The sequence below is a fragment of the Carlito syrichta genome, unplaced genomic scaffold (genome assembly GCF_000164805.1).
Source record: "Carlito syrichta isolate Samal-C Ts95f unplaced genomic scaffold, Tarsius_syrichta-2.0.1 Scaffold302231, whole genome shotgun sequence".
In the NCBI taxonomy this organism is placed as follows: domain Eukaryota; kingdom Metazoa; phylum Chordata; class Mammalia; order Primates; family Tarsiidae; genus Carlito; species Carlito syrichta.
Window position 1 is genome coordinate 912,593 of NW_007246327.1, and position 11,102 is coordinate 923,694.

General features: G+C 50.4%; 2 protein-coding genes across 2 annotated transcripts; one reads left to right on the forward strand and one right to left on the reverse strand.

Moving 5' to 3' along the window:
- The first annotated feature begins 20 nt into the window (after window positions 1–20).
- SLC35A4 (solute carrier family 35 member A4) lies at window positions 21–4,761 on the forward strand. Its single transcript, XM_008056139.2, has 3 exons — window positions 21–217; window positions 1,185–1,283; window positions 2,219–4,761. The coding sequence occupies exon 3, from the start codon at window positions 2,845–2,847 to the stop codon at window positions 3,817–3,819; it is 975 nt and encodes a 324-aa protein (XP_008054330.2). The 5' UTR covers window positions 21–217; window positions 1,185–1,283; window positions 2,219–2,844; the 3' UTR covers window positions 3,820–4,761.
- An 883-nt stretch (window positions 4,762–5,644) lies between these two features.
- LOC103258474 lies at window positions 5,645–9,173 on the reverse strand (the record flags this gene model as incomplete). The annotated part of the gene is made up of 5 exons (XM_008056142.2): window positions 5,645–5,806; window positions 5,877–6,026; window positions 6,836–7,012; window positions 8,809–8,892; window positions 8,965–9,173. Coding segments are annotated over 5 exons (782 nt in total), but the record flags the coding sequence as incomplete, so codon positions are not given.
- Between the last annotated feature and the right edge of the window lie 1,929 nt (window positions 9,174–11,102).

The following is an 11,102-nucleotide window of genomic DNA, read 5'->3' on the forward strand; positions in this document are numbered from 1 at the left end:
TGCACCTGCATCCTGGGCTTGACGGGAGGGGTCACGTGGAAGTATCTACGCGAGGGAGACCGCCAGGGCCCAGCCCCTGAGAAAAGCGCCGCATTCTTTCCAAAAATGACCCGGAAGTGCCTGTGCCCTCAGTAAAGATGGCCGTGAGCACGTGACATGAATGGGGTGGGGCTGCGCCTGCGCATCAAGTTCGGCAGGGAAGATGGCGGATGACAAGGTGAGAGAACGTGGGGGTGGCCCGCAATCGGAGATGGTCTTCACACTCTGTGACCTCTTTAGTTCAGGGGAGAGGCAGCACTGGAACGACTTAGGAGTAGGGGTGCCTCTTGTTTCTTCCCCTGAGACTCTATTGTAGAGTGGGGTATTGCGTGGGGGGAGCACTGGGTGGAGCCGGGAATCTCCCAGATGCCTCCTCCCAGGAACCATCACGAATCGCAGTTACTAGCACATACTAAAACACATTCATCCTGGAGCATTCCTCAGTCTCCCCCATTCCTCAGCCTCCCACAGACACAGTGTTGTCAATCACAGGGGTACACCACGCTCATTCAAACAATCCCTTGCATACACTTTGAATTTCATACTTATATGCTATCAAAATAATTCATTTACTCACTTGTCAGCAGTCATCTCTGCTGCATCCAGTCACATCCATTTGGGATGGCCTTGGGAGGAAAGGGGTAAAGCCCAGGCAGAAATCAAGTTTACCCCAAAACTGTCTCAGATCATTTCTCACCATTCATATGAAAGCTCGGCAGCATCCACACATTTACTAAGTGCCTGCCAGTCCCTGTGTCAGGCACTGGAACACAGCAGCCAAGACAGACAGGACACCACTTTTAGGAAGCTCATAGTTGAGTCACTCATGAGTGCTTTCCTAATAGACCTTAGTTGAAAGTCCCCTAGCTGTCTTTTCTGCCTTTGCTACACATTTTGCATGAAATTCTTGCAGAAGTTGTTACAAGTTAATGGTGCAGATCCCATCTGTCACCCCCTCCCTGGCCCCCATGTGAATTCTGTGCTTTTCAGTGCCTTTCTTCTTTTATTGCTATCATCTCAGGAAGCTTTTATAGCAAGATATTTCTCTGACTCACCCCATTCCCCCCAGTTCCCAGCTTCTGATGGAACTGAGTAGGGGATGGGGCTGGGTCAGACTGCTGGAGCCAGCTTCTCCCTTGTCCTAGGATTCCTTGCCCAAGCTTAAGGACCTAGCATTTCTCAAGAACCAGCTGGAGCACCTGCAGCAGCGTGTGGAAGACGAAGTCAACAATGGTGTGGGCCAGGTAGGGACTGTTCCACCCCAACCCCTCCTTAGGCTGTATTATCCAACATGCTTTTGACAGTGTTGAATGGATGGTAGAGGTTTATTCAGCAAAAGGTTATAGAGGGCTTGTCCTCTGTCACCCAAGGAAAGTTTTCCTGAGAAAATGGCACTTGAACTGGGATCTTTTGGGGCTTTTTTTTTTTTTTTTTGAGACATGGTATGGTCTTGCTTTGTCGCCCAGGGTGAAGTGGTGTGAACATAGCTCACTGCAGCTTCGAATTCTTGGGCTCAAGAGCTCCTTCCATCTTAGCCTCTTGAGTAGCTAGGACTATAGGTATGTGCCATCATGCCTGGCTAATTTTTTTTTTAAGTATTTTGTAGAGACAGGGTCTCACTGTGTTGCTCAAGCTGGCCTTGAAATCCTGGGCTCAAGTGATCCTTCCATCTCATCCTTTTATAGGGCAGAGATTACAGGCATGACCCATTGCACCCAGCTTGAACTGGGGCCTTAAATAGGAGTTAACCGGGTGAAGAGGAGGGGAAAGAACATTCCAGGAAGATGGAAGAGCATATGGGAAATATGTGTTGGGAAGTATCATTATGAACATGAGGGGTGAAGATCAGTTTGGCTGCAGTTGTGGGGGAACATGCTAGGAAATGAGGCTGGAGAAACAGGCAGGGCTCAGATTTCTTGGGGCATTTCTTGCCTTGTGGCAGCAGGATTCTGTGGTTGGAGCCTTCTGACCCCAGCGTTCTGAGATTGTGTGATAAGTACTTCTGGGTTCTTTTTCTGGCTCTAGAACCTCGTGAAAAATCTTTGGAGAAAATACCACAGCTATTCAGAGTAAGGAGTAGCAGTTGGTGGGATGCTCTGAGCTCAGGTTAAGTGTAATACCTTCTGGACAGAGAAGGGAGAGAGCCTGACTGAGTTTCCCTCTGTGTGTTTTTCTGCAGGATGGCTCGCTGTTGTCTTCCCCATTCCTCAAGGGCTTCCTGGCTGGCTATGTTGTGGCCAAACTGAGGGCATCAGCAGTACTGGGCTTTGCCGTGGGCACCTGCACTGGCATTTATGCAGCTCAGACATATGCTGTGCCCAATGTGGAGAAGACATTGAGGGACTATTTGCGATCACTGCGCAAGGGACCTGACTAGCTCTGGAAGCCATGGGGGAGGCAAGATGAGCAGCCGGGACCTGCAGGTAGAGGTCTTTCAACCACAGATGCTCCATCTGGCTTCCCCAGCTGTCACCTATTTGCTATCCCAAACTTTCCTGCCGCCTTCATTCTCGCCTCCCTTCCTGCAGAGTGTGGACAGTGGCTTGTTAGCCTGCACCCTGGATTCCTTCCCTCCTTAACTCCATGGGACTAGCCCCAAGACTGGCTTCAAGAGCCATCAGCCACTTCCTCTTCAAGTCTAACCATGGAGTTTGCAGCTGACTCTGATCCTCAGTATTCTCTCTGGCAATGTACCATGGCTCCTGCCTCCTGGGAGCTGGCTCCATAACTTGATTTATCCTAAAGGCGTTACAATCCTTGTTGCCCCTTGCTAACTATACAAGCCACCCTGGGTCTGGTGTGGGCATGAGTGTAGAGGACGGGGGTATGCCAGGTCTGGGCCGTCCCAGGCAAGCCCGCTGGACCCTGATGCTACTCCTGTCCACTGCCATGTATGGTGCCCATGCCCCGTTGCTGGCACTGTGTCACGTGGATGGCCGAGTGCCCTTCCGGCCCTCCTCAGCCGTGCTGCTGACTGAGCTGACCAAGCTACTATTATGCGCCTTCTCCCTTCTAGTGGGCTGGCAAGCATGGCCCCAAAGGTCCCCGCCCTGGCGCCAAGCTGCTCCCTTTGCACTATCAGCCCTGCTCTATGGCGCTAACAACAACCTGGTGATCTATCTTCAGCGTTACATGGACCCCAGCACCTACCAGGTGCTGAGCAATCTCAAGATTGGAAGCACAGCTCTATTCTACTGCCTCTGCCTCCGGCACCGCCTCTCTGCGCGCCAGGGGTTAGCACTGCTGCTGCTGATGATCGCAGGGGCCTGCTATGCAGCAGGTGGCCTTCAAGACCCCAGGAACACTCTTCCCGGGCCCCCTCCAGCAGCTGCTGCCAGCCCCGTGCCCCTGCATATCACTCCGCTGGGATTGCTGCTCCTCATCCTGTACTGCCTCATCTCAGGCTTGTCATCTGTGTACACAGAGCTGCTCATGAAGCGACAACGGCTGCCCCTGGCACTTCAGAACCTCTTTCTCTACACTTTTGGTGTGCTCCTGAACCTAGGTCTGCATGCTGGTGGTGGCCCTGGCCCAGGCCTCCTGGAAGGTTTCTCAGGATGGGCAGCGCTTGTGGTGCTGAGCCAGGCACTAAATGGACTGCTCATGTCGGCTGTCATGAAGCACGGTAGCAGCATCACACGCCTGTTTGTTGTGTCCTGCTCGCTGGTGGTCAACGCTGTGCTCTCAGCAGCTCTACTGCGGGTGCAGCTCACAGCCGCCTTCTTCCTGGCCACATTGCTCATTGGCCTGGCCGTGCGCCTGTACTATGGCAGCCGCTAGTCCCTGACCACTTCCACCCTGACTCCTGACCCTGCAAATTGGGTGCCACCATCAGAGCCCCATCCCAGACCTCCCTTCCCCTTCCCATTCCCCTTCCCCTCAGCAGCCCTGTAACAAGTGCCTTGTGAGAAAAACTGGGGAAGTAAGAACAGCCAGGTGAGTCTTTGGAGCTGGGTGGATGAAGGGGAACCCCTAGGAGACATGAAGATTAGGTTTGGTTAAGGAACCTCTTAACCACCCCCGCCCCCACCATAATTCTGTACTAAGGAATTAGGGTGGCACCAGTACCTAGGCCTGAGAAGTGACCCCATCCCTGATGGGATGGAGTGCGGAGGGAGTTCTCTGCTTCATCCTGCATGAACAGTTGCTCAGTATACAGTGTGGGCAACGTATGGCTTTCCTTGCCTACTTTGGTCACCCCAGCAGAGCCCCTAGGACTGGTGCATGACTCTTCCATAAAGGTGACTTCCTTTCTCCTTGTCGTGCAGAAAGGTCCACTTGCTGCCACAGCCACTCTGCCAATCTTTCCCAGTTCCAGCAATGCCTAGGGATATGCCCCCTGCCCCCTTCACAGTGCTGCTTCCCATACCTAGCCTTTGTTCTGGAAACCCCAGAGAAGGCTGGGGCTTGACTCATCTCAGGGAACATTGCCCCTGGGCCCTGGCTTAAGCCTATACTCCTGCCCTCTCTGCTCACCCCCAAGGACCTTCTTGAAGCCCACTGCCTACTCTAAGGCTCTGAGGAGATACCGTACTTCCCACAGGGTCCTGCCCCTATCTAGCAGTCTCCCAGCTCCCAACAGCCTGAGGAAGCTCTGCATCGGAGCGACCTGGGACCAGGTACAGGAAACTTATGTAGCTCAATCAGTGTGTCTAACTGCATAAGCAATAAGGTCTTAATAAAGTGTTCTAGGGTGTGGGGTGGTTCCTACAACCACAGCCATGATTGTCTTGTGTCTTCTATTTGCACTGCTTTCCTCAAATGATTTTGTTTCCCTGGGGTCCTGAGCCTCTTAATTCTGTGGCAACTTTTAGAGTAAGAGAAAAAATTGTTTTCTCCAAGCTGTTTCCCATGGCATTTTATCCTTTTGGAACTCCATGGAGCTGAGATTATTCCCTGTCACAGAGCTTTTGAAATTTCCCTGAAGCACAAAACTTGGGCCCTGGGGAATGTGGAGGGAATCTTGGGAACAAGGTGTTGGACCCAGCAGGACAATCAAGCCTCTAGGCCAGAAAATTCAAGGACACCAATGTGGTTTTGACTCTCGTTTTCCTCTGGTTCCCTTGATTCCTGCCTGTTATCTGTCTTAAAATCATGGCCGGTGAGCTTGTAAAAAAAATAGGGTCCTGGGCCTATCCCAGACCTATTGAAGAATGATCTGCAGGAGCAGGGCTTGGGAATCTTTTTTTTTTTTCTTTTTTCTCCCCTAAACAAGCCTCCTTGGTGATTCTGATGTACCGTGAAGCCTGTGAACCATTGCAATCTGCAGTGTAGCACTGTAGCCAGACTTGAGTTTAAATTGTGGCTCTCCTACTTACTAGCTGATCATCCCTGGGCAGTTACATAACTTCTCTGAGCTTCAGTTGCTTTACCTCTGAAGTGAAGATCAGCTGGTACCGGCCACACAGGGTAGCTGAAAAGCCTAAATGAAATGAGTGTTAGGCGCTTAGCAGGGACTGGTGCAATGAGACATGTTTAGTGTTCTTCATTATCCATGGTGAGGATCATATTAATTTTGTGTCCAACCTTCCTCAGAACAAGGGGAGACTTCCTGAAGAGTTCCAGTTTTCTCCCCAGGGCAGAGATCCAGCATGACTGCCTTGGTCTAATCTGCACCCTGCTGAAGCTGCTGGTTCTGGGCTTGGAGTTCCTGGTTCTGTGTGGCCAGGTTGATGGTGTCTTGCAGGATGCCAGCCAGCAGGCTGCGGTGGTGATGTTCTGTGGTCATGGTTTGCTCTTCCCACAGCCTCTGCCAGGCTCGGAATACCTGTGCCCAGATTCAGCAATGCCTGTCAGCCAGTGGAACCGGCTGGAGCCTGCCCTCTGTCCCCACTCACCTGCAGCATGTGGCATGTCTGAGCGCGGGTGGCCTGCACATGCAGGTCATAGAGGGTTGCCAGGTCCTGCTCTGCTGTGTCGCACTCTGCCTGCAGGGCCTCTAGCTGAAGTCTCAGCACTGTCTGCTCCTGGTGCCATCTCTGCCTCTCCTCACAGGACTTCAGCGATGATACATGCCCTTTGCTGGGCGCTACCTGTGTGCCAGGCTCTGTGCTAAACACTTTACAGGTATTATCTCATTTTGTCCAGTAACAAAGGGGGTATTGCCATTTTACAGATTTGGCAACAGTGGATCAGAGGAAAGAGCTAACTTGCCCAAATTCTCACAGCTAGTGAGGGACAGAGCTGAGATGACACATGTCTTTCAACAGTTCACCATCTTCCTCAGGATAAAATCCAAACCCAGAGGTGTTTTTAAAGAAACAAGTATGTACTTGTTTCTTTAGCCTCGCCTCTGACTATGTATCTGTTCAGCTCCAGCCGGCAGGCATTTTGGAGTCTCAGAACCCATTTTGCCTTTGCTTCCCTTGGAACCTTTGCTCAGACTGTTTCGTCCTCTCTGAGTACATGTCCCCACCCATCCCCCACCATGTACCAAGTTTTGTTTCTGAATGTGTTAATTATATTTACTGAGTTCTTCTATGGGATGAACACTAACTACCATTGTGAAACTCAGAGTCTAGTGAGTTCTTCTGGCTGATTTCTGTTTGTTCTTCAAGCCTCAGCTTAGATGCCATCTCCTGTGATTCACTCCAGCCTGGGTCAGGTATACCTTTTTTTCCCTACAAGCCCCTAGCTCCCCCATCCCAGTACTTAGCACTGAGAATTGCCTCATCTGTCCCCAGTATTGCTGTGGGGGCCATGAGAGGGGGTATGGACTAGTCATTATGATTGACCCTGGATCCCAGCCCCCAGCACAGTGCCTGGACCAGTTAAAGCCTCAATTCCTTCACTTGACCCTACCCACCTGCTCTTCAGCCACCAGGTCTTTGACCTGGCCACCTACCACCACTTCCTCTTCCTGTTCCAAATGCTTCAGCTTCTCGTGGATCCAAATTCGGCGCTGTTCTCGCAGTCTCTGCCTCCGAGCCTGGGCCAGGAAGAACTGCAGGGCCACATCTGGGACCTGCTGGGCCTAGGTGGCTTCAGTCTAGGCTCAGCCAGAAGTCCATGTGTGCACACAGCTTTGGAACACAGGGGCCAGCTTCTAACAGAACCTCACTGCCAGGCTCCAAGAACTATATCCGGGACCTAACTAGCCTGGAAGAGCTTGCAGCCTGGACAGAATCTCAGGAGGCTGTGGAGGGGGAAGGTACTGGCTCTGCCAAGAGATGGCATGGAGGCCATAAGGCTCCCACACCTCTCATCTAACTCAGTAGGAAAACGGCCCTCTCCATGCTCCTCCCTCAGGAATCCAGTCACCCCTAGGCACTTTGCTAGCAGCTTCATGCCCTGATGTCAGGGCAGGGGAAGCAGGAGGCAGATCAGCTGGCTTTGCAACTCTTCACTCCCCCAACAGCTTCCAGTTGTTCCTGGGGTACATGAGGTATTACCTGTTCTTCAGAGGATTCTTTGTTCTTGAGAGGATTCTTTGGGTGGCGTCCGGGTCTTTGAGATGCCGTTCTTCCTGCCACTAGAGGAAAATTTAATTAATCACACCAAAGTTGGAGAAGACCACCCCCCCTGCCCGGATAAGCCCAAAGTCCTAGACCCACCTTGGGACTCCCCCTCGAGGTCTAGGCTGTGGCTTGCTGCTGAATCTGTCACCTGCTGAGAAGATTTTAGGAGTGACAATTCCATGCCCTTCCTCCCAGGACAGTGTAATTCAAGTTCATGGCTTGGAAGTCAGACAGGTGTGGGTGCCAGCCCCTCCTTTCTTAGCGATATGACTTCACGTAGGTGACTAGCCTTTTGACTCCCCATGTTGTCCATAAAATGGAGCTGGTAGAAACTGTAGAGAGCATGAGATGAGGTAATAAAAAAAAAGCACTGAGCAGAAGGCACTCGCTCACTCAATAAATGGGAGGGACCATGCCTAATTTCCAAAGTTGAAGGTTGTAAAAACAAGCTGTAAGTAATTATGAAAAGGGACGAGAAGAACAAGGAGAGACTGGAGAGGGGTAAGGTTTCGATCACCCTGCAGCAAGTCATGGAAGACGATGCTCTCTTCTGCACATTAAAGGCCATGCAGCCTAAAGAGATAAAGAGCACCAGATTAGGAGTCTAAGAACTTGAGTGTGATTGCACCTCTGCTGTCTCTGATTAGGCCTGTGACCCCTGGGCTCACATCTCTCACACTGTTTCTCTCAGCCTCAGTTTGCTCACCTGAAAAGTGGGAGCAATGTTATCTTGCCTGCTTAAAATACCTCTGTGACTCACCCCTGACACCAAAGACAAAGTCCAAACATCTTAGTAGACCTATAAAACCCTGTATGACCTGGCCCCTGCGGCTCCCTCTAGTCTTTCTCTCCTGACTGTCTTCCTCAAGTTCTATTCTACAGTACACTGAGCTGCTTGCAGTCCCCCAAAGAGATGAAGCACTCGTTTACCTGAGTCTTTGCCTGTCATTCTCTTTGCCTTGAATGTTGATTCTTTGCTTGACCTCCTTCAGGGACCACTTCTTCCATGAAGTCTTCCTTCCCTTTCTTTCTGAGGCTAACTTAGATGCCCCCACAGAACCCTGTGTTTAAAGCCTTGCGGAGCACTAATTGTGGTGTTGCAATTGTTTCTTGTCAGTAGTTATAAACTCCATGAGGACAGGGAATTCCCTGAGCCTACATGGATTTGTGCCTGGTACATCGTGAATGGTTAATAAATGTTTAGGCATCAACAAATCAATGAATAAATGTAGGGCTCCTCATAGTGCTCTGTAAACAGAGGAAGAAAGGCAGACGTAAATGGGGCTCCCAAAGGTTGAATGAGAAGACATACCTGTGGTTCTAGGGGCCCTATGACCTCAGCTCTGGCCCCTTTGAGCATCTGGCTTCTTGAACACTGGCTCCACATTTTCACTACCTGTGGAGAGAGGGTTCTAGGAGGGCACTGGCCATGGCTGGCCCAAGTACCCCCAGGTGTCACCTTGCTTACCTGTAGCTCCCGCAGTGCTCTGCCCAGCTGACTAAGACCACTGTCAGTCAGGGTGTCCCCAAGGAGGCCTAAACGCAGGGACCTCAGCCCAGCCCGGCGGGCTCGAGTCTCTTCTACTGCATCCCACAAGGTGGGTCTCACCTCTTTCACCCGCATCTTCCTTTCTGCGGCCCCTAATAGAGCAGCTTGGAGCAAACTCAGGGAGCCACCTAGTAAGAGGATACTCAGAGTGAATTACTCCTTCCTGTGGAACCCAAAGCACACTGCCTGTAATAAGTCTAATTTTTAAACTCATAGTACTATTCATAAAAATATTTAATCCCATTAGGCTTTCACATGTGCTTGACGGCACTTTGCTAAGGCTGTTCATAAATTGCCTCTTTTTACTCACACAGTATTCCAATGAGGCCAAAACTCTAATCTATCATGTATCCCCTCCACACTTTCCAGATGAGGCAACTGAAAAGCTCAGAGAAGTCAAGCCACTTCTTGGTGAGTGGCAGAGCTGAAACTCAAACCCAGCTCTGTCTGACACTAAAACCCTTGCCCTTAATCATGATTTCAAATTGGCCTATAGATAAACACATGTCTGCCACTCACTGCTCTGTCCTTGAGAATATCAACTGCCCCAATTAATCTTCCTCATTTCATTGGGCCTGACACAGTCTGGGAACTTGTTGGCCAAATTAATGTGTATTTTTTGATTCTGGAGATAGTCAGAAAGCCAGACTTTGTTTGTTTTTGTTTTTACTCTTCTACTGACCACTCCCAAATCCCTGACATCGTAACATTTCAGAGACCTGATTTTATTTTTTTTAAATTTGTTTTGACTCAGGGTCTCACTCTGTCACCCAGGCTGGAGCATAGTAACACGATCACGTCCCACCACAGCTTCAACCTCCTGACTTAGGCGATCCTCCTACTTCAGCCTCCTGAGTAGCTGGGACTACATGCATGCACTACCATGTCCAGTTATTTTCTTTTTAAAATTTTTTAAATAGAGATGAGGTATTGCGATGTTGCCTAGGCTGGTCTTGAACTCCTAGGTTCAAGCAATCTTCCCACCTTTGCCTCACAAAGTGCTAGAATTATAGGTATAAGCAACCATGCTCAGCTTATTTTTAAAATAGGCCTGGTTATTTCCCATTTTTAAAATGTTTAGCCCGGGCTCGGTGGCTCAGCCTGTAATCCCGTGCTTTGGGAGGCCGAGATGAGTGAATTGCCTGAGCCCGTGGGTTCGAGACCCGCCTGGGCAACTTGGCAAGACCTCATCTCTACAATAAATCAAAAATCAGCCTGACATGGTAGCGCACACCTGTAGTTCCAGCTGCTTGGAAGGCTGAGGCGGAAGGATCGCTGGAGCCCAGCAGGTCAAGGCTGCAGTGACCGGGAGCAGCCACTGCACTCCAGTCTGGGTGAATGAGCGAGACTCCAACTCAAAAAAAAAATGTTTATAATGACAGGGTCTCGCTGTGTTGCCCAGGCTGGTCTTGAACTCCTGGGCTCAAGTGATCCACCTGCCCTCAGCCTCCTTAGTAACTGGGATTATAGGCACGTGCCATCATGCCAGGCTCTAGAGTCTGGATTCTTAAAATTACTATTTAATTATTATTATTATTTTCTACATATGGATAAGATTGTGCAAACAAGAGGCCTGATTTTCAATCGGTATGCGAAAATAGGGAAGTCTCTTCCCCTCTCTGATCCTCCCTTTCCTCGTCTTTAAATTAGGCCTACCTCCCTTTTCTCATTTGTAAATTATATCTGCCTCATGGGTTTTGGTGAGAATCAAGGGTATTGGAGCGAAAAAGCTTGGTAAGCTGTTGAAGACCTCTTAAGGGAGAATCAGACCTTGCTCTTGATTCTCCAAACTTCGGCAGCCTAGGCATCCTGGGATCCTGCTGAATGCTGCCCTCCCACAGGGTCAGGCTCTCTGTCTGGGCTGGGTTTGGGGCTGGAGCTGGTTGGGTGATGGGTGAGGCAGGCCTAAGGTCAGATTCCAGAGTTTCCCCAAGAACCCCACACCTTCCCCAGACCACCTTGGGGGTCCAGGCGAAGAAGTAGACCATTGTAGTTGTTTCCTTCCAGGAGCCGTGAGACAATCCAGGGCAGAGAGCCCTCTATCTCCTCACCAAAAA

What these genes read in the sequence shown, in the direction of transcription:
- SLC35A4 (XM_008056139.2), top strand. Translation starts at nt 2,845, where the DNA reads ATGAGTGTAGAGGACGGGGGTATGCCAGGTCTGGGCCGTCCCAGGCAA.